Genomic DNA, 27,010 nt, shown 5'->3' on the forward strand with positions numbered 1-27,010 from the left:
CGTTTCGGCTGGTGTGGTATGGTGCTGTTGGGCACTGGCGAATAGCTTGTTTCGGAACAACAACAATAATTTAAAACAAATCAATTTCAGCATTTCCAAATGCTTTACTTCGCGTTCCAAAATCACAAATCAGATCGCCTGCCGCATGTGGCCCGCATCTTGGTAAGCCCTGGTGAGTCCAAAACGAGCCAAGTTTGGTGTACAGACGTTAAACATTCTCATGCTTATGAGAACGCACTGTGATTTGATATGTTCTGAACTTGATTTTTGCCGTATTCATTTCTCATTCACAATATCATTCAATTTCCAAGTTTTATGCGAATTCAGTAATTCTAATTCTAATTTTAATCTAATCTGAAAAATTGCGTAGCTCTAATTCAAATTCTAATCTAATTTGGAAAAAACTGTGTAGCTCTAATTCTAATCTAGTTTGGAAATAACTGTGTAGCTCTAATTTTAATTCTAATCTAATTTGCAAAAGCTGAAATTTTTCTGGTTGTCCAAGTCGGCTACCATGATCCTATTATTACACAGGATTCATCCTCCATATTACGGCTATAATCCCGTGATCATCACATTCATCAGCATCATCATTCGTGTATCATTTAGATTTAGTAGGCTATACTAACTTAGCGTGACGTGCGTTATCGTCAATAGCAGCTGTCTTATAGCACAAGGACTGCCTTATGGGTTCTATTGTTCACTACGTTGGAACTTAGCCTCGACACCTTTGAGTCTAGTCTATCTAGTGCTCTGGTGCATTCGGCATGTGTTCAAATGTAGAGTACGAGTAATAATTCCGGCGTCTCAGACTTGCGCGGGCGTGTGGCTTCGAATTGCCAAATGTATACAGTATTTTAGTTCCATTTCGCATTTGGCCAGTTCATCAATGGCACGATACGTTTATCACCCGATCGAAACATTCACTGTCACACCTAACTCGCGAACGGGTGTGATGAATAGTTTCCTCCCTTGCTGAAAACTGCATGTATAGCCTACAAGATACATACACGTACGTACAGTCCCCCCCCATCAGTAGCTATACGATATCGGTCGACATGACCTTTAGCACATACATATACATGCATCATTACAGCATGGACTACCACGGCTACGATTCCACGCATCAATTCACTTTTTAGGGTTATTTTCCTGCTTCATTTCACGCGCCACACCCTATTTCACTCGTGTGGCGGGATTTGTACACGGGGCGCGTGACGACATTTATTGCTCTACATCAGGGATCATCAACTCAAAGCGGGTCTCGGGCCACTTTTCAAATTTCGTGAAGGCCGCGGGTCGCAGGAATGCAATATCGAGACAAAATAGGCCACGCAGTTGTGCACTGTGCCGCCATGTTTTTAAAACTTTGCGTTAGTGCAACGCCGTGCTCTCTGAGATGGGCGATGGGCTGGTCATACTATATGTCATATAGTTACCACAAAAGTAGCAATATTTTATTAAAGAATTACCAACAAGAATAAACAAAACTGAAAATATCATGATTATCAACTTTTTTTGACTAAGAGCTGCGCACGATACCTGACAACTCTTTTTAGCGACTAAGGAATCGATAATTGGGGCTAGCGAGACACGGTACGAGCTGGAGGACTATCTCCTCCTAAAGCTTGATCTTGTGGGGTATAGCCCTTAGCCGTTTTCTAAGCGTCTCAAACTTGACATTCACGTCAAGGCAATGTGCCCAACCGCCCAGTCATATCAGCTGATTCTCCCTCGATGGAATAGAATATATAGTTAATGGTGATGTTGTACACACGCGAAAGCTTATTTTGAAGCAACAACAACAATATTTTGAAATTGAAATCAAGCTCAGCATTTCAAAATGCTTCTCCTCGGCATCCTTCCGAAATCTCAAATCAGATCGCGGGCCGCAAGCAAAAGATGACCTCGCGGGCAGCGATGTGTCGTAATATAGAGAGTTGATGGTCTACTTTAGGCGCACGTCACGATGGTGCAAGTGTTGTACGAAACTCTTTAAAAGTAGCCTGCATCTCGTTTCGGACATGTGATATGTGAAATGTACTTTTAAACAAACTTCGTTAAATTCCGACAGTGGAATTTACCGACGTTAGCAGGATAACGGAGGCTATACCAATCAGTAACGCCTAATCTAATATCAAAAAGGAAGCATTAAATAAAGTTCACAAATCACAATATTATAGGTTTACCATATTTTTAGATCCGGAAAAGAGGACACATTTTACAAATCAAAATATCGATAATATCGGACGAGAAAACGGATAATTTGGAAATATCTTTACAGGAAATTCTGTGGTGTCATTTTTCCATCTCGACTCCCGAAAGACCCGCTCAAACGTTCCGATTCCATATTTGGCATCAAATATTGTTTTCAGTTATGCCTGTATTTAGTCAAAAACTGGACAAGGATATCCCGTCTTCAACCAAAGTCACGTATGATCCGAAATACAGCACGTTAACATACACTTCCAGTCGGTACACTTCGTTGAATAATATTCTCTAAATCTAAAACATAGTAGCCTGCATTTAGACCAGATGATGAAATCATTAAAAAAACGTCAGACTGTGCAGAATACGTTACGTATCAAGTATCATATCACAGCGTTGTTGTGGGTTGTAAGTTCCATCTTCAAAATATCTGAGATTTGCCTAGAAGACTGGATTGCTGTTATGTCGAAGAAAGATGTGAGCACAAATGCATGCCTGCTATAGTCCAATCTAAATTTTCCTACCCGTACGGCTGCCTCAGAATCCGCAATAGGAAAATATCATGCGAATATTCGGTAACAGAAAAATGAAAATAAGATTTGAATCATCAGTTGAAAAACTCCCCGAGTCCCTCCTGGTTAAATGCAATAAAGTTCCGTAAGTAAATCAACAGTGAGATCCGTTAGGTATGATCGAATTACCCAGTTTCATTGATGAATTCGAACAAAGCCAATCGTCATCCCAGTAGCCTTCTGGGCACGCGCTCGATGGGCCACCAGATTCATATATGCTTTGCCCTGGATGTAAATACGTAGAGATTTGTATCAACGAAATACGAAATTCATCGCATTCTACTTTCAGCAACCTATGACTTAGACAAGCAGGCATGCAATTTTAATCTGAAACACCTTTACGCATGTACTGCGTTCATTGAGTCATGCCAACAGTGCTTTTCTAATCTTTATTCTTATTATGGTATAACATAAATTATTGCGATGATCGTTTGCGATATAATCAACACTATACGCGACAGTGATAATATCATTGCGGCGTGGGGCTATGTGTGCTGTAATTATCCCGGCGGACATACCTTGGTATACCCCAATACGAGGCGGACTTGCACCTCTGATCGGAAAGTTTTGTTACCATCGACCGTTCTATATATCGCTAAAAGTTGCGACAAATTTCGAGATGGTTCGAGGTAGTTGTAATAATATGTATTCCTTCGCAAACTTTGGGGTTGAATGATTTTGAACGTCTACAAGTGCATGAAGCAGGTAACATAATTTATACTGTACACCAGACTTGGATCAATTACATTAATTCAGTTTAATTACAATTACAATTACTCAATGCTAAAAATATCAAATTACAATTACAATTAGAATTACTTTTAAACATGTAATTATTACAATTACAATTACTGTTAAACATGTAATTGATTCGGTAGAAAGGTGTTCTTTGACAACCGTAGCGACTTTATTAGCAACAATCTCAAGGTATTCATGTTTCATTCATGATACGTAGAATACCCTTTAATTGACAAAAATTCGAACGTATTCGAACTATTCCTAATCATGAGTACTGAAAACTACAAACACAGAAAAATGTTTCAAGTGACTATTAACAACCATAAGTTTGAGCGATTAACAGCGAATAGGCTACAGGACAGTCAATGAAATGTAATCAAACGAATAGGCTACTCAGAGCTGAGTAAGGCAAATGAAATGTAATTGGTAAGGCGTCAGCGATACTCGAGTACTCGAATCATTGTGCCCAGCCCTAATTATAACTAGGGCTGGGCACAATGATTCGAGTACTCGAATCTGAATCGAGTATTAATTCTAATGATTCGAGTCGAGCAGTAAAAGACGATTTTTCCGGGTACTAAGATTATAAGCTCCTCACCACTGAAAATTAATTTATCAACGAGAATTGTAGTTTCGGTACTATTTTTCACTGTTGAAGCCTTGAAACCTTGATTGGCGGTATATGGTTGCATACAAAACATATAGTACAAAGCTGCGAAGGTTACTGGACGTAGCACATTTCTGAAGTCATTATTATCCCACAACATTGTCACAAGTATAGAATGAAATTGGGATGATCGAAAAAGTGCTGGCTAACATGCATTATATTCTTTGCGGTGGCATAAACGGAACATATTTCAACTTTGACGTATATCATTCTGTTATGACGTCATAATGAGTGATACTCGATTACTCGACTCGACTCGAAGCATATTACGTGATTCAGAATCGAATCACTCAGGTAATCGATTTTGCCCAGCCCTTATTTATAACTCATCGTCACTAGTACGGATGGACAAAATCGAGTATCTGGACGACATGATTCCAAATACAGTGAGTATTCGATTACCTCCTATCATGGCGTCATGACAGTAATAATAGCAGGCTCAATACGTATCTTTTTGCGACCACAAAATATTGACCCCAGTTACGCGTCATTCAAAATAATTTTGCATTGCTGGGTCATAATGACGATATCGTATAGTGCAGTGGTTCTCAACCGGGGGTCCGCGAAGCATTTTCAGGAGGTCCGCTAAGCCTCAAAATAGTTGATAACCTAATTTGTATTTTTTTTTAATTCGGAAAAGCACGAGGCAGTTTCGCTTCATTAATAGTAAAACTCCAGAGCTCACATCAATAGAATGGCCATCGGAGATGAAATATCCTACTGTGCAGACTTATTTTAATTGCTAAATTGCCAATAGCCTACTGATACAAACATTTTGCTGTTTAGAGATGTTTTGTTGGGATTGTAGAAAAAAAGTTTGATGAGTAAGGTCAATCACGGTGACTTCAAAATGTTTACAAAATTCCATTTTCTCCTGTGATATACTCAACCATTTTTCCATAACAACTTCAAGATAAGCGTCCAGATAGAAATGACCAGGCTTGACGCTATATGTTCATTAAAGAAATTTTTGTCAATTTTGGTGCCATATTTACGCGTTATTATTACATTCGCCACCGCCTATATTTGTGGAAATGGATTTTCGGCACTCGTTCATATCAAATCGAAGGCGCGGATTTTCAAGACACGGCCACGCATTTCAGGAAATGCAGTTGCAGAATTCGCTTACCCAATTTTGACATGAAATAGCATGATCTTATTTTCAAGAGAGGTCATTTTTTGCTGTTTATCCCTAAGCCTACAGCTTTCATTTGCACAAGACATACGACGATTGCAAGATATTTCAGCTAAATTTGAACTAAAACTTCATGGAGGTGCGCGAGGTCCGTGACGGTCCGAAAGGGGTCCGCGAAGACAAAAAGGTGGAGAACCGCTGGTATAGTGCTTTGTGACCATTGTCAGTTGACAGGGTCGATACAATACAATACAATACAATACATTGGGTTATAATTTTCACCTGAACAAGCTACACATAAAATGTACAATGCGATAAGACACAATGCAATGTAACGAACAGATAGGAGGATGTCGAACGACACGCATCAGTAGCGATCCTTTACTCAAACATCCACCTCGGCCTACAGTGCCCGATGTCACAGTTCCTTTTCGATGTTGATCTTTTTGAAGCCGCGGCCCTTTCTACTAGCTCTTTCCATTCCTTGTGAGTGCTTTCTTTTTTCGGGTCTTTTTTTATGCTTTTTTGTCGCCGTAAGAACGGCGACAGCGGGGGAAGAGGAGCCCAAATGAACCTCCGACGGGAATCGAATCGGATCCGCCTGCTTGGTAGGCGCTTATCGTCTATCGATCTCTCATAGGGATGGTATGAACGTGAGGTTCACGTTCGGGTTCTGTGTGCGAACCTCGGAAATTTAGAGGTTCACGTTCACAAACGAACCTTGGTAGGTTCTTCACTGTGAACCTATTTCATATATTACAATTTTCACTTCATTATAACAATATTGGTTGAACTCTATGCATGGCGCTGGCAACATAAAAAATCAACACTAAACGAGCATGCACCTTGACAATCTAAAACATTTTACTTGCTTTGATACAAAAGTTTGCTCGAAATATCCAGCTTTCCGTTTGTGAATATTTAGTGACTCTCTGCTGTGAGCTTGACCCGCAATCACACAACATGAAGAACGAAATACGCTACAAGTAGGTAGTCAGCGAATGATACATATTTAAACAATCAGTGAAATTGATATTATTGTCTGATGTAAAAAAATCTAGCAGGCGTACGAGGTTAATCTTGACTTCATGTTTATTGTATCATAAAAAACCAAATCCGTGCGATTGGAGTGTTGGCTGCGGCTGTATAACTTGTTAAAGGGGTAATATCGCTAGCAAGTACAGAAAGCCGTTTTACACTCTGCTCAATATCAACGTTGCAATACTCAGACGCCGAATACATTGTTCGGTCTGGCCTGGACCGTTAAGGCGTAAGCTTATATTCCCTTGCAAGTCCCCGTCGAAATTGATGGCGCAAAGCGACGGAAGATATTGATTTTATGGGATTCCTTGTCCAGCGGCATATGCACAACATGCACTCATGGTATGCATATGCACACTTGCCCAGATCGTGTATATGTATATCGTGAGTCGGTGTATATGCCGCAAAAACATCAAGGACAAAAATAAACTACGTCCTTATATCATTTGATTGCCTCAGTTGATACATTTGGCGACGTTTAAAACGTCGATGCGTACTTCAGCACTGTGGCATTATGTGGCCCGAGTCGTCGCTAGGTATCGTACATTAATGAAATGTAGGGCTGGAAATTGCAATATGACGCCACGTGACGTCATGAGGTTCGAGTTCGCGTTCACACAGAACCTGAACCTTTCAGAGGTTCACACTTCACACCATCCCCTATCACTCATTCACATAAATGTTGTTTCACGAATTTCAGCATATAGCTTCGTGCAACACGATTTTGATAATGAATTACGGCTAATCGAGGTTTCGTGACTCCATCGGGGAAATCCAGTATTGAAACTATATTTTTCGTCGAGAAAAATGCGAAGGCATATATATTCCACTAAAAAAAATCGATTCTCACTATCTCGAGACTCGAGTCATTTCACGACTCGAATTCCAGTACCTGAATCGTTCTGTCCAGTTCCAGTAACTAGTAAAGTAACACGAACCAGGTATAGGAGACATTCGGAGGAAAATGCGCCAAACAATGAGTCGGTGTTTGAAGGCCGAAAATTCAATATGACTTATGAATCATTTTCCTCGCGTTGCGGGGTCTCGCCCACTCATTTCACTCCATCAAATTATCAATCGGCAAAATGCATCACTTCCTGCCAGATATCTCCCTCATGATACCATATTACTGATAGTAAACGTGTTAATGTACCTTGTACATTCCCGCCGGGTGAATAATTACACACGACTAATGTTGCATGGCTCCATTTCTTTGTGCCTCCATTCACCTTGTCACAAGTAGTCATACCACATCCAATTAGTTCACTCTTCGCCCATGCGACCTAGACGAAGTTACACGAGATGACGTAATTGGTCTACCTGGAACTCGTGTTAGGGAGTCACTACTCACTGTAGTATCAAACAGGAAGATTTCACTTTGACCAAACTCACCCACACGAGTTAGTTAGGCCTATCTATACTCTGACTTGGGGCTGTATGGCGACATTGAGCAGTGCAAGTGCTAGGCATATGACAGATCTGGGCATTGTGCGGCCCGCGAAAAGTTCCTTGGAATTTAGACTATAGAATCTATTTAATAATGTTTGTTAATGCGTGGACAAAAACTACGGTATAAACTGATCGGAAAATGCATTTACTTTGAAGTCTACTTTATTCATGTACCGTGATTACTCAACCTCCATAAGTCGTGTGAGTAATCCAGGCTCAAATTAATGCCAATATAGCTAATTATGCCGAAACATTTTAGGTTACAAGTCACTGTTTCAATAATCAAATTCAATTAGTGTCTGTTGCCGGGTCTGTGCTTTACACTGTTACGCCTTACCTTTCCAAATCCTAATTCGAAAAATATTGCAATCAGAGCACGTGATTAGCGGCCATCCACACTCACAAGCGATGCTGTGTCAAGCAATGAAAGATGTGACTGAATGCCTACATATGTCAACAAGATTTGGAGCACCAAATATCTGTTCACTGCGTGAACCGGTCTTTTAACTTCATAGTGAGCACCGAGCAGCACCGAGTCAGTATTATGAGAGAAATCATGCAGGGAATATATACACTTGGCTTATGCGAACCTACTAGCGAAGCTAGCAAAACAGCAAAGTTGTTTTACCAAGCCACACCGTGCTCGGGACGCAGCCTACAGCATTAACGGACCCACTTAACAACACGTGTTAGCATTGTAATTCACTGATTTTAATTTAGAAATAAAACTGGACAGCGCCGAACGTAGTCGAAACTTTAGTCGCGGCCTGCCTTATACGCATATATTCTGCTTCATATTTGGCCCCGCCGGGAAAAATAATTGCGCACCCCTGGCATATATGAAGAGGTTCATGACACCGCCGCGCGAACCATGATTTGACATAATATCAGGAAATGTGTTATATCTATGATTTCGTGATATTGATGAAATTGTTTGGGATAAAATATTATCAGAAATATCATAGAGCTAATATTCACTCACAAGCGGACTCGGAAGATGTGGTGTGGGCACTGGGTAAAACTATATATTGTAATGGGTCATATCATATTACAAGACCATCCATATGGCGGATAGTTATCAATTAATTTTCCAACCTGCGTATAATGCCCGCATACTTCATTTGCTTGACATCTCCGGGTGTAATAGTCATAATACTGTTTCTCCGCATCCCAACTAACAACCGCGCTCGCTCCAAATTCATCCGTGATGTCTTGTTGAGCAGAAATGAATATATTCTCGCCAATATATCCCATACCCTCCACTTTTCGCTTCTGTATGAAACGCTCAATGATGCGTATACTTAGAACAGGGGTCGGCAACTCAAAACGGGGTGCCACTTTTCTACTTTCGTGGAGGCCTCAGGGCCTCAACAGCTAATGAGAATTCGTATAAATTATAAAGGGTTCCAGCAGTTCTCCGAAATCCATATTCTCGTATTTATTCATAACCTATAATTAACATTGACGAATTTCGCCACCTAAACTGATATCAAACCATCCGTTACCAAGGCGAACCGCGTTCGATTCCCGTCGGAGGTTTATCTGGGCTCCTCTTGCCGTTCTTACGGCGACAAAACAGCCCAGAAAAAGACCCGACGAAAGAAAGCACTCACAATGAATGGAAGAGAACTAGCAGAAAGGGCCGCGGCTTGAAAGAGATCAACATCGAAAAAGAACTGTGACATCGGGCACTCTAGGCCGAGGTGGATGTTAGAGTAAAGGATCGCTACTGATGCGTGTCGTTCGACATCCTCCTATCTGTTCATGGCATCGCATTGTGTCTTATCGCATTGTACATTGTGTGTGACTTGTTCAGATCAAAAATATAACCCAACCATGTTATGTTATGTTATGTTATGTTAAGGTATGCTTATTTGCAGGATATTTTTGGATATTTATAAATAAATTAAAATAAAACTTTTTAAAAATTTTCGTGTGAATTGTTGTCGTGAGTTGTCTTGATATTAATATGGGTACTCCTCAATAAAAAGCGCATAATTTATGGAGATAGGCATTTCGGCGTCGGCCATAACCGCGTCACGATACATCAGGATATTGATAATGACGTTTCGACTGACATGCGACTCTATGAAGTGTGCTGCCAAAAAGCTCGGCGGCAAGGAAACCTTGACCCGAAAGGACCAACCCATGTTGGCCGAAACCGATATATCAGTGGTCGGGGACCTATGGCTCGCGAGTCATATATGGCTCTTTTGGGTATAAGATGTAGTGACCTTTCGAGGAAAGCGTTAGGTAGACGAAGACGAAACTGCTTGACAGCTTTCTAGGTTTTTATTAACTGAAATTCGGCTACAATCAACTTCACGGAACTAAGGCATGCACTCGACAACACAGGTATAAGCAACTGAGGTACGAAAGGAATGAACAGAGCGAAGTAAACTAATTACAGTAATCAGCACTTATACAATCACAACAATCACCACATAAGACATGGCTCTTTGAGAAATTTTCAATTTTGTACTTAATTTATCAATATTCCAGCAACTCGTTGGTAAACTTTCATGACAGCGAGAATAATTCTTCTCGTGGAAGCATATACATGTATTTAAAGGTCAAGACAGTGGGGTATCCATGGTTGGGCGCTCGTACCACCCTCTTTTCAAAATCCCGAAATTTAAGTTGCTGACGCACCGGCGACTAACACCACTCGCGATTTCGATCTAACCACCATCGCGCGCCTGGGAATCTTGCACTGCACGATACCTTGATTGACGAAAGAGAATAGCAGACATCGCGACACTTGTAGGACAATGCAGTTTTCTAATACACATAGTCTTCCTTATCTACGCCGAGAAACAAAATGCATAGGAAGTGACATTCACAATTATAAATTCAAATTAAAAACAACGCCATAGCTATCCATTTTCTTGATTGGTTAGTAGCTTTCTACTTTCTAGCACTGCCGTAAAAATGTAGGTGAGTAACGTAACATTAAGTTCCGCCGATTATTTTAGAAGTCGATCAATACTTGGATATTCAGAATCAATGCGACAATTTCATTTAAATAATATCAGTGATCATAAATTCTAAGCTATTTACGATGAGTTGCGCTGTCACACCCAGGTGAGGCTTGGCCCGTCCGTGACTTATCTGAGCCTTACCTCTCCTTTCGTGCTGTATTTACGAACAATAAATATATAAATTCCGTGATTTTCGGAACAAAAATTTTCAAAATCAAGTCATTCATAAACATCGATAGAAGATACCAATAACCATTGAATGGTTCACAAAGTCTTCACTCATCCCTGACGACATCTGAGGCACTGACTCATTTTCCTCCCCTAACCCCACGTGTCCACGTCACTGACGTATCAGTGACCATATGTTTGGCTCCACCCACCCATATGGGAAGAAAAATATGGCACACACCACGAATCCCATATAGTGCTACCAATACGTGACGGATGTTACATCGTGCGTAACAGTTGATTGACATGTATGGCTCGTTGGGAGTTACAATTGAAAATATTGGGCCAATATGGCTCTTTGATCGAAACAGGTTCCCGACCACTGCGATATATGTCATGTATGTCGAATTTTCCCCTGTCCATTGTAGGCGCGTAACTGGATGGCGCCTAATATTGTAGTCCTGCTAACCTGAGCCCCACATTACAAATGCCATCCGTAGATAAAAAGTATGCACCCCTTAAAGAAATGCCACTTTGTGTCGTGTTGCGTCACACGGAAGAATTTCTTTTGGTCTGGTACGTTAGAGCGATTCGAAAATCTTTTGAGTATATAGCAGACGGAAGGTCACGAAATAACAACATACAACAAATTATTTGGTAACAACGGGCCCGTCCGCAGATGTATAAGTATTAATTGCGGGCAGCAATTAAAAATTTGACTGTAATATATGCAATTACAATTTCATTGACCGAATTGAACCATATCTTTAACGCCTCGCTCGACGAGACAACACAAGTTCCTAAACCACCTATAACAAGGATATTATAGTTGTGACAATGTATGCCGCAAAGGAGAGTTTGGGTGGGCAAAGCCCCCCAGAAGTTTTGGTTTATCATCCTGTGGGGTGGGGGGCATGATCTGCGTTTTTTCGGGGGGGGCTGGCGAAGTACTGTTACGGCCCTGCTCATTTGTATATGGTTTGTGGTTCACGTGATAGTGAGAGAGAGAGAGAGACATGGGATTTTTTTTTTCGTCTGCACCATCGAGATGCTTTGACAACGGAGATGCGATACGGCCTTTATAGCAAGGTCATCTAGTCAGCACCCCCGTTTTTTTCTCCTCCATGCTATCCGTGATTGCTGACCGACTAGCAGGATAGCCGCGGATACCAGTTTTCAAGTCTTTGGTCTGACCCGGCCGGGGATCGAGCCCACGACATACCGATCAAGAAGCCGGACTCATCAGTGATGAGTCATCACTATCATATTATCTCGTTCGGCGTGAGTGAGTGTGAGCGAAGAGTAGGATTATTCATCACTGCATAATTCTATGGTATCATTTTAATAATTGGACTATTACTTCTCTACCGTACGAGAGTCCTGGCGTACATGATAGGTTGAGATAGATAGGTTTACCAACGAACACGAGGACCATCTTTATGACTTTAAAGACCAAGTTTTGTTATTCACAATACCCGATGATGAAGAAACACGAGGGTAAAAGTCGTCCGAAAAACCACAAATTACAAAACACTTGCGGTAGGTGCACACTGCAGTGACTGCACAAGTGCACATGATCTTAATAGGCGATAAAACGCCACTAAATGTGAATAATTCTCCAGACGTGACTTCGATTACGATGCCGTGTCTTGGCAAAGCAGTTTGGAATATGATGCTGCACTGTCACGTGGTACGCAGGAAGCAAAGCAATTTATGGTATTATGCTGACACATGGAAGCACATGCAGTCTATGAGGCTACGCACACGCAAAGCTATATGATGTAATTCGTGATGTTACCTTATTATGTGTGAACAAACACATCCTTGAATACTCAGTGGCTAACTTTTCAAGCTCGTCGTTCCATTTCATCTTCAGCATGTTGCGTGCCACCGGTTTCACTTCTCGTCTCAACTCATTATGCTTATCCAATATCTTCTTTTTCTGGGAAGCGGTTAAATCGTGTGCTCTCGTCACCGCTCTCTTGGTGATGTTGTGGTAGTGAGTCCTGTGTGTAATGCTGGAGTCAGGAATAGTATATTTGAAACCATAGTCTGGCATGATCATGATCATATTGATAGTTCACTTGCAAAAACGGTATGTAGGCTATAAGCTCAGTGAAATACGCTTCCGCTAGCCTACAGCTGTATAAATACTCACTCCTTTAGATGATTTTCGTAAGCAGTTGTTGATACAGCTCCCACCAGAAGTGCATACAGGACGTAGTTCCACATCTAACGCGATAAATCCCTGCGGTAATTTGTACACCGCCAGTATATGCTTTATCCCAAATTTCTCACGTAGCCTAGGCTACTGCTGATAGATATATTGAGCCACTTCCGCAAGTCAGTATGCGTCACATATATGGAGTAAGCCAAGCCTCGGTCTAATAAACTATGAAATATTACTGTCTCTACATAATAACAAAATGAACATATATTCCACTGCTAATCGTCCGAAGTCAAGGTATTCAATGTCATGCTCCACTGTCATCATTAATATGAACTCGATTACACTTTTGGTTGGCGAGAAATTCTAATGTTTGGAAGCGGATCGAGTTCAACTGTGCGATTCCAAATTGAGAGCTATATCATTGGTTACAGGAACCACTGAAGTTCTTATCAAACAAATCGCAAACGCTGACTTGAATGCTACTGTCACACGTACTACCGCCTATAGGCGTGAGCAAACCGCTGGCTACTTTCATCGTCACCGAGTCGATGATTTAGTCAGCGAAATCATAACACGATGATGATGCTGGTAAGTCAGACTGCAAACACTGCAAGCACATATTCACGCACGAATTGAATACACGCCGGCGAACTTCCAAATTGCATGTGCATATAGTTCCAGATACTGTTGGAATACCAGAGGTGGTCCTATATAGTCGGTTTATTATACATTTATTCTACAGAGGAAGTAGAAGTAGCGATTTACAAGTACGTAAAAAAGTGAGTATTGTACGCTTACGTTTGCCTAAAAAAACTGAAAACTGTCATGTAGAGATAGAAGTGGTCTAAAATCATAACTACTGTGGAAGTAGTGCGAGTAGGCCAAATCTACTTGAAGTAGGCTACTTCGAGAACTAGAAGGATTTCGTTACTAACCACCTCTGGGAATACAGTCGGATCAGGCAGAACAGCAGAAGAGTATAATCGCCGGCCGAACATCGGAACCTAATCATGTCGGCGACAACGCACTAAAACCTCGGCATCCCCTTCGGAGGTTCTGTCCAAAAACTGTAATATATCTAATATATTGCATTAGGCTAGGGTTTCCATTCGTCCGAAACTTCCCGGACATGTCCGGAATTTCACTGTTTAAACTGCGTCCGGGAGGAAATGCTGAAATAAGCCTAAATGTCCGGAATTTTGAAGGCTTGAAGGGAGGTGAAATTTTTTTCGTAAATCAACGTAAACAATATCTTATTTTGGGGACGATTTATGCTACTTGAAATGTTTCTTCGCACTGCACGCGATTTAGTGTCACCCATGTCCTCGCAAAAACTACAATAAAATATGAATTAAAATAACTATCATCTACTGTAATAAGACAAATTGTAATCGCAATTTTAAGAGAACCGTATATTCCTTTAGTGTCGGTAAGGCCGTTTGGATGATTTAGTCAAAGATTGTGGTTCTCAAACTTGGGGTCGTTTGCCATTTTCTGGAGATCGCGAAGATGTTGAACTTAATCAGCTTCTAACACAGGCCGCGTGAGTAAGTCTGGGCAAAGGTGATGATCATTTTTTTTTTGTAATCAGTTTAGCAAATTTTGAGGTGGGCCACGGAAAATTTTCAAATTGGAAATGGAGTCCCGACCATAAAAGTTTGGAAACCAGTGGATGTGCAACCTGTTCGTGCGGACCGGCATTTCTGCCCATAAATATAGTCTTATCCGTATGTCATGAACATGACTTAGCGATGTACAATTACGTTCCCTGCATTTTCAAAGTCATTATCTCCCCCATCTCTACCGCTATTTTTGATCACGTGGGCAGGGAGAGAGTATAAAAATTTTATAGTGATATAAGCAAGAACCAATATTATTGACAGAATTCATACCGACAAGATAGCGTAGTGATGAAGCGTCCGGCTTCTTGATCGGTAGGTCGTGGGCTCGATCCCCAACCTGATTAATAACAGCGTTATCCATGACTTCCGCGCTTGGCGCTTATGCGTAACTGGGATAGCATGGAGGGATGGTGCGAGATTTAGAAAGTCTTACAAAGCTATATCTGCACCGGCTTCGTCCAGCGGCATATGTAGCCTACATCATGCACTCATGGTATGCATATGCACAGATCGTGTGTATGAATATCATGAGTCGGTGTATACGCCGCAAAAACATCAAGGACAAAAATATACTACGTCTCTACATCCTTTCCGCCCTTACCTATAGCTCATTTTAAAACCCGACAGAAGGCGCTAAAGAGTGGTCGGAATTTGGGCCACGAAAATATGGAGGACGCATATATAAATTGAGTATTGATAGCTTTGGAACAAATAGAAACAGTATTCTCATTTGCAGACTAGATCCAACATTCCGCATGATTGGGAAATTTAAAAGTATCTCAGGCTGAAGAGGCAAAACAACCAGAGTTGTACGAACTACTGGAACTAGAACTAGAACTAGCGACACAAATAACTAGATTCAATTCCGAAGCAAGTAGTTTTTTTTATCCGAATCGGGTCCACTTTCGGCTCGAATCGTGTTTCGAGTGTAAAATGAGAGATGTTTTGATCCCCCAAACCGACCCTTTTTTACGCTACAGTATACTGGTGATTCTGAGCTAGGAATGGCGGCAAGAACATCACACGACAGAACACCGGTATCGCGATTAACGCCAAATGACGACACGTGTTTTCTAGTTGTTCAGAAACTATTTTTTAAAGCTCAACTAGTCCTATGACTAGAACTATACATACTTATCAAACTACGCAACTAGAACTAGTACTAGAACTAGAACTAGAACTACTCATAAAACCAGTAGTCAGTTGACCGTCAATTGAGTAGATTGGTAGCTTGCACAAGTCTGGAAGCAACAGCTCTTGATGCTGGAAAATCGCCACGATCTGCAACCAATGTGACTCATTGTGCTGAAATAATCGCACTAATCCTTAATCCGGGTATCATTCAGACTTGAGTGATGGAATATATATTTATATTTAATTTAGAGCTTCCAATCCAATCGAATTCACAATAGACCAGTGGTTCCCAAACGGTGGCGAATTCCCCACTGGTGGGGAATAAACGCTTTGTTCAAAATTATGTACAGGACGGTCTACATATTCACGGAGACACATGCGCAATTACCGTTACCAGTTAACTGCTCTGGAATGTATGTATCGAAAATTATATTGCGTGTTGTTCACAAAACCTAATTCTAAACTCTGGATGGCTAATCATGGCGTCACAAACACATCCAGCACGACTAGTTGGACGCGAAACAACGCTCTTGCGAAATTCTGAGCGTTATTGGTATCGGTTCACAATACGTTTTATGTCGCAGATAAAGGCGATTGTCTTGCGTACTGGTGTGGTTGTGTGTATTGTGTAGTCAAACCAGCAGACAGCTGCTCTGTGATGACAAAAGTGCTGGGTAGTGGGGGGCAGGACCGTAACTGCCGCACCCTAAACCCCCCGATTGGGGGGGGGCGAGCTCGAAGAAGCCCAAAATTATTTCGTGAATTAACATAAATCTAAGTATTTTGTTGGAATTTTATGCCACTTTATCAAAAAATTTTCGCGCTGGATGCGCGATTTGATATTGCCGAATATCTGATTATTCGGTACCCTACCCCCACGAAAATATGTAGAATTTATAGAAATGGAGACTTCGGCGTCGGCCATTTTACTGCGCCACGACGCACCAAGGCCATGTAACATGCGACTCCGAGAAGTGTGCCAGAACGATCAGCAGCGAGAAGACCTTAGCCGAGAAGGAATGGCCTTGTGGTGACCGAAAACTTCGATATATATACAATATACATATATGTTTAATTGTCCATAGACGGCTAAATGGCTGGCGCCGAATGTTCCAGTCTTGGCGATCTGAAAACCACAGAGCAAATGCCATCCCGCAGGGAAAAATTATTTAACAGTACAGCAATACCAATTTGATATCGAGTGTGCCTTTTAGTTTGGGTGATTTCCCTATCTTTTGACATAGCAGACATAGAAGGTCACGATATAGCAAAGTGTAATGACGTCAATATACCAATGGGTCCGCCTGAAAATGTTTATTTCTTATTAGGGGTCATACCTTTTCCAACACACCTCACTCAGCTCTACTGGCAAATCTGATTACGTGAGCAGAGAGGGGATTAAAAATTGATAACAAAATATATGCAATTCCCGACCATATTTACCGATTCAAACACGAACTATATAAATTTTTCGCGCTTCACGCGTTTAGTCCGAATAAGGCAACGCACTAATACCCAATGTAGCTGATAAGTAGCGGGAAAAAAGCGTACATGCTCAGCGGGGCTGAGGGGCTTCCGGGGGGCGAAGATCAACGTTTTTTTAGCGGGGCTGACGAAGTGCTGTTACGGTCCTGGTGGGGAATGAAGGCTCGGAATAAATCTGAAGTGGGGATTAAAGACAAAAAGGTTGGGAACCACTGATTTAAACGATCACATTTCTTTGTTTTTCAATGCCCTTATCTTCCGTTTAGAACATCATATCGGTTTTCGAGCTCGAGTTCAGAATTTAACTTCGGTAATTATTATTATCACGGGTCAATACAATTTCTGATACCGAGAAATTCACGACAATTGGGAAACATTTAGAAGCCAATGAATCCGTAAATTAACTTCGTTTTTATGAATTGGCCGACGTTTTTGAAATATTTCATAGTTTTTTACCTGCAAAAATTTCTAAAAATCGAAAATATCTGCCCCTAAAACTAAACCATGCAGCCAACAAACAAATGATCTGTATGAGATGCGCAAGCTTTGTACACCACCACTGCTCTATGAAATCGTATCTTAAAGTTAACCGTGCTCAGTCATCGTGAAACTATCATAGATTTGAACGACCAGAATTTAAAAGCTCCGTATCGACGTCATTTATTGACTTTCAATTTTCAATTGGCAGTCTCAACGGAGTTTGGTGCACTTGACTCAGACTAATGAAAATTATTTCAAAGCATTTCATAATCGTACATCGAAGTTGACGATTGGATGAGCCGCCATGGTCATCCACGTATGACTGAATTTTAAATAATTTATTTACATGTGTTATTACGTCAATTTTAACGAGACAACAGATAAATGGTTCTTCGCGGGCTAATGAGGAAGAGATCGCTGTCTTCTTTCGGCGCGATTACACGAAAGGGACAGTGAAAGACCCGGCGAGTACGCATACAACGAAAGCGTCAAAAAAGAAAGAAGACAGCGATCACGAGGAATATCAGCGACGCTGTTATATCGGGCACACTACTACATATATACCATAGAGACCAAGGTGAATGTTAAATTAACAACACAGCCCGTTTTGACATCTTCCTATCTATTCATCTCATTGTGTCTTGTGTATTGCACATTGTACAGTCTTGAGCAAATGAAAATATTATCCGCCGATTGCATTGTTTTGTATATCCATATTCCAAGCCAGTGGTTGTCAACCTTTTCAGACGCATTGTCCCCTTATCAAGCCCGACACAAATTTTCGCCACTCCCCCATAGTTACGGATCCGAAATGTAGGACATATGAACGACAAATTTATTCCCCAAACTCGGGTCGCTGGTGAATTGACCAAGAAAAAGGTCATTTTTTCCGAGTAGGTGGTTGGAAAATCGGTTTCCGCGTATACTTTTCGTTGAGTTGACCTTTTTGTAGTCAACTTTCGCGTCATATGCAGAATAAGCCATCTTTATGGGCATTTTTTGCCGTGTTATTTAAATATATCTCACTTGACTGACTGAACTCACTGAAAATTTTCGCCCCTTGGTTCTCAAAATCGCCCACTTGATGGCGATATCGCCAACGTTGGGTAAGAGTGTGCTCAAGCGTACACACTGATTGGGTTGGAAACCACGTACTGTTCTAAGCGGATTGACCTCTCATCCTGACGTAAACCCAGCCCCTTCGTTACTCCAATTCTCGCATGTATGTTTCCTGCTAGTAAAATTGATATAGATCTTGGATCACGGTACTGTACTAGTATTCATATCCCGCAGTAAATAACGATGGGTACGACATTAATTTGCGTCAAGAAAATTTCAATGGTTTCAATAGCTTCGAGGTGCTTCGTCTAAACTTGGAAAGCGTATATCGACCCGTACTGTCATCGAACTTGGCTTGGTGTAAAATCGTTCTGATATATTAAAAATTAAACATCATGAACGCAAAACAATAAAAATAACAACAGCGAAATGTATATCAGTTTTTAATCTTTGTCTGATGATGAACGAGGTTTTACTATAGTCAGCCCTCAAATTTATCGGACCACGACCTGACATATCGATCTCGCCTTCCGACACATGCCACGTCTTTTTGTCGCCTGCCCTTTTATATTATCTTTTTTTACTTTTCATTCAGGGTGCATGCCAATGCGGTCATTGCCCCGAATATTTGAATGACTTCTTTACCGCGAAATCAAAATCGCACCAGTACGACACACGCGCGTCCACGTCGTCCAATTATCAAATTATCGACCGAAAAGATCATCGCTCTATCAAATATGCCGGACCTGACGTGTGGAACAGTATCCCGCCGGCTATCCGACGGTCGACTTGCATGTCCAATTGTCCACATTCAAGTCGAAATACAAACAATTTCTACTAAATGAGAACTAGTCCGTATCCTCAAGATTACCAGACCTATCGATCTTGCCTTTTGTGACATGCCGCCTCATTTTCGTCTTTTGCTTTTCTGTATTATCTTCTTATACTTTTCATTCAGTGTGCATGTGCATGCCTCCTATTTTCATCGCCTAGGCCAGGGGTTCTCAACCTGAGGGGCGCGCCCCCCTTGGGGGGCGCGGAAGGCTCTCAGGGGGGGGGGGGGCGCGAGAAATTGACGAAGTCACTATAGGGGGGGGGCGCGAGAAATTGACAAAGTCAGTATAAATTGTACGTGTCCGAACATGTGTTTCACATCCATTATGAGAAGACGATTAATGAAGATGAAAGTCTGATTTCAACTTGATTTGAGCAAATTTTTGAAATTCTTTGGAGATATAGAGAGCAATTCCGACGTGTAAGTCATTCATTGCTTGATAGCTTTGACAGTAGCCTAAAGCTTGGCGCGCTGGTCAGCTCTTGTTAGTAGCTTGCGAACTGCACTGCCTAAGATAGAATTAGATGCAACATAGGTTGCCCGGTTTCGCCCTCAATTAGGCTATAAATCAACACAATTTAATTAATTTCCAAAACTGATCAAATTTAGCCTGGCAGGACAGAACGACACCTTGCGCTCTGTACTCACGACCAGCATCAGGATTAGTCTCAGGGTGACCTACCTTGAAATTAATTAATGGATGTCTTGTTCAATGTTTTTTGTTATTTTCAAACAAGTTTGGAGAAATTTTTTCATGTAAAAGACTCAACAACTGGAATGCCGATTCAAAATTGGCGTAAGATATACCTTATGTATACTATTAGATCAGGGGTGGGCAGCCTGCGGCCGTAGAAGGGAATTTGAGCGGCGTTCGACGCCTAATTCAATTAGTAGGCTATATGTTGGCGGCCGTAGACATGCAAATTGCAATTACGAATTCACTCCCGCATTTTCGAGAGATTTTAATTAATCTTGAAATTTTCTTCGCCCTCCGCGCAATTCAACAAGACTTCATTTTTTGATTTTAATGCAGTAGCGCCCGGCTTAATCTGAGCCGGAATGGGAATTGGCAAGAAATAACAATTCGTTCGCAGCCCTGAAAAATTTTCGCGCTCGGCGCGACAATATGCACCTCCCGGCAACTATTCATAACATTGCCACTCGCGATTTCGTTGCGTACAATAGGCCATTGTGAAAAGTAGAATAGTCCGGAGTTCACCGGGAATGGATATGGACAGTTTACCATAGGAATTTTGTGTCCAGATCGTTCATTGCGGCTATGCCCTGGAATGCGGCCTTACGCTACCCCGTACATAAGTAATCGAAATGCGGCCATGATTATCAAAAACGTTGCCCACCTCTGTATTAGATGATGTGCTCTTTTTGACATGACGATAAATGCAAGGGGGGTCAGGGGGGGCGCGATTTTTTTGACCATCTCCAAGGGGGGCGCGAGTCAAAAAAGGTTGAGAACCACTGGCCTAGGCCAAGGTGGGGGTATGATTTCAAAGATGAATCCAAGTCGTTTCGACACCTTCTTGTCTTTTCATTGTATCGCAGTCTTGTGGTGCATTGAAATGATGATATTGCTAATAATAAATTGAATTGAATTGGAGCGATACCGTACGTAGTTATTCGGGGAAGTCACCATCAGAGAACCAATGATGTCAACCCAAACGGCAATTATGTCGCTCTTAAAACTTTTATAGCTAAACAAAATTCACCACTAGTTATGTTACTAACGATTAAGTCCTGATCCTGATCGACCTCGCCCTCCGCCACATGCCACCTCATTTTGTCGCTTGCGTCTTATATTCTCTGCATTACTTTTCATTCCGTGTGCATGCCTCTTCTTTACTTCGCCTAGGCCCTAGGCTAAGGTGGGTGTCTGATATTAAAGGCTACTCCAAGTTGCTTCGACACCTTCCTATATTTTAATTGTATCGCAGTCTGGTGATGTTTTGAAACGATGAAAATATTGATAAAGCCTGATTGATTGATTGATTGTGTGTGCAGTGCATAAAGATTGCAGTGGCGAAAGTGATACATGTCATTCCGGTACTACACAGTTTAGTATTTTTCAGGGCAGTCAATGTCACGTGACGTAGGTGGCGGGAAAATAATAACACTTGGTCCGCCGCAACAGTAGTAGGTTGGTGTTGCATACTCTAAGTCTCTAACTTGTACGATTAATAGACAGCAGTAAAATTATGGCTGATGATAGCATAAACGGGTTACCATCCGACCCTAATAGTCCCACCAGTCCTAGCAGCCGCGGAGCACCCTTTGCTTCGAGTCCACGAGGTCCAGAGGATTTGCCTCCATTTCAGGATGAAAGTGAAGCTGATGCATTGTTGGTAAGAAATCTAATGTTGAAATAAACTAATTACTCATATCTAGTCTTCGTAACTGAATTTTGACGCAACCAAATGAACTACAATATTGGTACTAGGGTGCGGCATTTTGAAAGTTGGTCGGTCCACAAATTTGTCATAAAATATTACGCAACCTGAATAGGTTGAGAACCACTGAACAACTTATATAGCATTTCTATTGAAATTTTCGCTAACACAAAGAGTTTAGAGCTTTGTCTGGTACCGGTCAATATAATGACTATATTTTTATTGATTCTTACTCATTAAATTGCCTGTTGCTCGGCATGTATGGAATCGGTGTCCTGTGCTCACACTATGTTATATTTTTTAATTATTTTTTATTAAATTACTTACACTTGGAAAATCATCGCTGCTCACCTGATATATCAGGCAAAAAGGCCAGCGATTCCAATCAGGTTGCTCGGGATGTGGTACGCCAATATAATATGAGTTACTATATGTTGCATAGTTGTTTTCCACATATTACCATATCATATTTTCTATTCCAGGGTAATATTGGCGATGGTGAAGAGGAGGGGGAAGGTGTCGATCTGTTTGGAGATAATGTCGAAAGAGATTATCGCGCAATCCCCACATTGGATGTATATGACGACAGAGTACTCGACGATGAGGAATATGAAGCTCTATCACCAGGGGCCAGAGCTAAAGTTGACAAGTAAAACTATAATTATTTGTCTTTGACGCAGAGATATGCTCAAATCTCATCTTTTTATAGTAATTTGACATACTAACAGAACAGTAACAGACGTAACATTTGAACAAAAATAGTAAGCTTTGAAGGCTCATGACTGTTTTGATAAGATTTCATTGTTATTCCACAAACTTATAAATTATACCTCATCGTCAATATGAGTATTTTCTTTACTCACGGAAAGTATACAACTACACCCTCAATATTGGTAAAATAGAAATTTTCTATTTTCTTTCGTGTTATAATATGTTCAGTATTGTGATTATATACAATATACATGAAAACAAGTAAGTCTCACATAACTTGTGTAACTAACACCAATTCCTAGGCTTTACGTTCATTGACTTGTTGAAATTGCCCGAATTCCAAAAATTGATTGTTTTCGATCGGTTTTCTCTGCGAAACGTATGTGCGCTCTCGGCCAATTGTACTTTTTGACACTACCGTAGTACCAGACCGGAATCGGTGGTTGTTTTCGACAACATGTTGTGCGTGACAGACGGATTTCTCGCGTGATTGGAAAATTTCACAGAAATATTTTTCGCTCTGATTCGATACTGAATTACTTAGTAAACGACACAATGTGCTAAAATAGACCTGGTATACGCCGGACTAGGGTTACGCCGTATATTCGCTGTTGCGCAAATTCCACGCTTGTTTGCGTTCATTGTAAAGCGCAATTGCCTTATTCTGGATCTGGACTCTGGTATCGCTTTGTGACGTCAGCATAATTCATTAATCGGCGTGATCAGATATAAATGCTCGCGTGGCGTTGCGCGTGCCGTTGCCACCGATTCCACTCTGGTCGGAGTAGGCCTACTTTGTCAACCTTTACTACTTCCACTTGAAGTGGTTATGACGTGTCTTGGAAATTGCTAAGTAGGCTACTTGTACTTGTAAGTAGACTTGGACAGCTAGAAAATTGGCAGCTATTCTAATTAGATTAAAATTAGAATTATAGCTATTCCTTCTTTTTAAATTCCTCTAAAATTAGAATTATAGCTACACAGCTTTTCTCCAAATTACACTAGAATTAGAATTATTGAATTTGCGAAAACTTGGTCATTGAATGAAGTTCATGTCAAATCAGAGTTCCTTCTCGTAGCATGAGAATGGGAAATATCCGTACAGCAAGCTTGGCTGCTATCCGCACCATGCAGTTCTGCTGTAGCATTTTCAGAAATACCAGATATTAGACTAGAATTAAAATTAGAGCCTAGAAACATTTCACAAATTAGATTAGTCTAATTTGACAACTAGAATTATATAGTTTTCCAAGTCTGCTTGCAATTGAGTCGAAATTCACGGCGTTGCTTCTCGAGTAGCAGCACTGACTACATTGTTCAGCTCTGCCTGTTCGTCATATTTTGAGCGGGATCGCGAAATACGTTACAAAAGTTTGAGACGCCGCGAACTTAGTAACTCTTTCCTTGTCGGGCAGTTTGATCGCCGGAATTATTTTTCTGATTGCAAATTGTGTTCGGCAGATACCTAAAGAAACGGGATCGGGAAGAAGCGTTCGGCAAGGGTCGTATGAGAGACGAACTGCTGTACGACAGCGACGAGGATACGGATGAACGACCGGTATTAAGAAGGCGTCTGGCTGAACGAGCGGCCGAAGCCGGCGACGATGAAGAAATGATCGAGAGCATTGAGAACTTGGAAGACACGAAAGGCCACACCGTAAGAGAGTGGGTCACCATGCAGGCGCCCAAGCTTGAGATATTGAACCGTTTCAAAAATTTCCTCCGCACCTCGGTCGATGAGAAAAGCAATTACATTTTCCGCGAAAAAATCAAGCAAATGGTCGAGGACAACAAAGAGAGCCTGATGGTCGACTACAACATTCTCGCCGCGTCTCAGGAAGTGTTGGCATTCTTCTTGCCGGAAGCGCCAACCGAGATGTTGCAGATTTTTGACGAAGCCGCGAAAGACGTAGTCCTAGCGATGTACCCGAAATACGAGAATATCGCCAAAGAGATTCACGTCAGGATCTCAGAACTACCTCTAATCGAAGACATCCGATCTTTACGTCAGCTGCATTTGAACCAACTGATCAGGACTACCGGAGTCGTGACGAGCTGTACGACTATTCTACCGCAGTTGCGATTCGTCAAGTACGACTGCATGAAGTGCAGGTACGTTCTCGGGCCGTATTTTCAGGGACAAAATCAAGAACTGAGACCCGGCACGTGTCCCGAGTGTCAGAGCGTCGGGCCGTTTGAGATTAACATGGAGCAGACAGTTTATCAAAACTACCAAAGGATTACATTGCAGGAGAGTCCTGGAAAAGTGACGGCTGGGCGATTGCCACGGGCGAAAGACGCTATTTTGTTGGCGGATTTAGTGGATTCTTGCCACCCTGGTGATGAAATTGAGTTGACCGGGGTGTACACTAATAACTACGACGGCTCTCTCAATACGAAAACGGGATTCCCTGTGTTTTCTACCGTAATCATGGCCAATTATATCGAAAAGAAGGATGATAAATTAGCCGTGTCGGCGCTCACAGACGAAGATATCAAGGATATTATCGCTCTTTCCAAGGATGAACGCGTGGAGGAACGTATCATACACAGTATTGCGCCGTCGATCTACGGGCATGATTATATTAAAGCTGCTCTCGCTTTTGCGATGTTCGGCGGCGTGTCTAAAAATCCAGGCGGAAAACATAAGGTCCGTGGCGATATAAATATCTTGATATGTGGAGATCCGGGCACTGCCAAGTCGCAGTTTTTGAAGTACGTCGAAAAAACAGCGCACAGGCCCGTATTCACTACCGGGCAAGGTGCGTCCGCCGTGGGGTTGACCGCTTACGTGCGAAGACATCCTGTTACACGCGAGTGGACGTTAGAAGCCGGCGCTCTTGTTTTGGCCGATAATGGAGTATGTCTGATTGATGAGTTTGATAAAATGAACGACGCAGATAGAACTAGTATTCACGAAGCTATGGAACAGCAGAGCATATCTATCTCAAAGGCCGGCATCGTGACTTCATTGCAGGCTCGCTGTAGCGTGATAGCTGCCGCCAATCCGATCGGAGGACGGTACGATTCGTCGCTGATGTTTTCGGAAAACGTCGACCTCACTGAGCCGATTCTGTCTCGTTTTGATGTGCTGTGCGTCGTCAAGGACCAGGCCGACCCCTTCAAAGACGAGCTCCTTGCAAAGTTTGTGGTGAGGAGTCACAGGAGGCATCATCCCAACGCGATGGACGACGATCAAGAACCGATTCCGGAAATAAATCCCGGAGGATTGAAGAAAGTAGATCAAGACTTGTTGAAGAAGTATATTGTTTACGCGAAGCAAAAGATCAAGCCCAAGTTACACGCGATGGACCAGGATAAGGTCGCCAGAATGTACGCCGATTTAAGGAGAGAGTCGATGGCCACTGGCAGCATACCGATTACCGTAAGGCACGTCGAATCGATGATAAGACTCGCAGAAGCCCGCGCTCGCATGCATCTCAGGCAGCACGTCAATGATGAAGACGTGAACTCTGCGATTCGTGTCATACTCGAGAGCTTCGTGGAGACGCAGAAGTTCAGCATCATGCGCGGCATGCGGAAGACGTTTTCGAGGTATTTGAATTTCAGGAAAGACAACAACGAGCTGTTGCTTTTCGTGCTGCGTCAGCTGGTGTCAGATCACTCGACGTTTTTGAGAAACCGTTACGGCGAGATTCAGGAGTACGTGCAGATCGCGGAGAAGGAGCTGGTGGATAAGGCGAAGACGATCGGAATCACGAAACTCACGGACTTCTATGAAAGCGAGACATTCAAGACTCATCGGTTTGTGTATGATGCGAAGAAAAAGACCATAACGCAAACGGTATAGGTTTTCTAATAGTAATTCGCTTGCTTGGTATCATGTTCCGTTGGCGACTGTTTGAGTGTATATAATGCATTTGTTTTGTAGTTTGCAATAAAATATTGTGAAGCTTGTTCTTCTGAAGTAATTGCAATTTGATGAGTTTCAGTGACGTAGGAAAGTTTATTGAGTGAATCAGTTAATGTCTTGAGTCATGACAGTTGAAACCCTTGTCCAAAATGAGAAATGTGCAATCCGCAACACGACTGATAGTTTAGTAGGGTTACCATATTTTGGAATCGGGGAAAGTGGGGCAAATTATTCATAAAAGTTAGTTTACCGAAATTGAAAACAGCTGATTTTGAAATA

General features: G+C 41.8%; 2 protein-coding genes across 8 annotated transcripts; one reads left to right on the plus strand and one right to left on the minus strand.

Moving 5' to 3' along the window:
• Positions 1-1,430: 1,430 nt before the first annotated feature.
• LOC145433316 (peptidase inhibitor 16-like) lies at positions 1,431-13,559 on the minus strand. Of its 7 annotated transcripts, none has more exons than XR_013913078.1 (8): positions 13,118-13,559; positions 12,758-12,977; positions 8,906-9,082; positions 7,515-7,644; positions 2,910-3,005; positions 2,733-2,842; positions 2,582-2,649; positions 1,431-2,505 (listed from the first exon to the last, which is right to left on the minus strand). XR_013913078.1 is itself a non-coding variant. In XM_080310383.1 (7 exons), exons 1-6 carry the CDS (start codon positions 13,189-13,191, stop codon positions 2,769-2,771), a joined length of 771 nt encoding a protein of 256 aa, XP_080166509.1. In that variant the 5' UTR covers positions 13,192-13,559; the 3' UTR covers positions 1,431-2,649; positions 2,733-2,768. The 7 variants fall into 7 exon arrangements, 3 of the variants coding, with proteins under 3 accessions (XP_080166509.1, XP_080166508.1, XP_080166510.1); XR_013913079.1 differs by having other exon boundaries at positions 2,577-2,649; XR_013913076.1 differs by having other exon boundaries at positions 2,582-2,665; positions 13,118-13,554.
• Positions 13,560-21,859: 8,300 nt separating this feature from the next.
• Positions 21,860-26,789, plus strand: LOC145433318 (DNA replication licensing factor mcm2-like). The gene is made up of 3 exons (XM_080310388.1): positions 21,860-22,101; positions 22,629-22,795; positions 24,319-26,789. The coding sequence occupies exons 1-3, from the start codon at positions 21,955-21,957 to the stop codon at positions 26,666-26,668; spliced, it is 2,664 nt and encodes an 887-aa protein (XP_080166514.1). The 5' UTR covers positions 21,860-21,954; the 3' UTR covers positions 26,669-26,789.
• Positions 26,790-27,010: the final 221 nt, after the last annotated feature.

This window comes from Botryllus schlosseri, chromosome 2 (genome assembly GCF_051294905.1).
Source record: "Botryllus schlosseri isolate E-star chromosome 2, Bs_hap1, whole genome shotgun sequence".
In the NCBI taxonomy this organism is placed as follows: domain Eukaryota; kingdom Metazoa; phylum Chordata; class Ascidiacea; order Stolidobranchia; family Styelidae; genus Botryllus; species Botryllus schlosseri.

Coding starts and splice junctions, on each gene's coding strand:
- LOC145433316 (XM_080310383.1), bottom strand. CDS start 13,191: ATGTGGAACTACGTCCTGTATGCACTTCTGGTGGGAGCTGTATCAACA. Junction 9,083..12,757: donor GTTTGTTCACACATAATAAG/GTAACATCACGA, acceptor CGTTTCATACAG/AAGCGAAAAGTGGAGGGTAT. Junction 3,006..7,514: donor ACCCGGCGGGAATGTACAAG/GTACATTAACAC, acceptor ATTTACATCCAG/GGCAAAGCATATATGAATCT.
- LOC145433318 (XM_080310388.1), top strand. CDS start 21,955: ATGGCTGATGATAGCATAAACGGGTTACCATCCGACCCTAATAGTCCC. Junction 22,102..22,628: donor GTGAAGCTGATGCATTGTTG/GTAAGAAATCTA, acceptor TTTCTATTCCAG/GGTAATATTGGCGATGGTGA. Junction 22,796..24,318: donor GCCAGAGCTAAAGTTGACAA/GTAAAACTATAA, acceptor TGTGTTCGGCAG/ATACCTAAAGAAACGGGATC.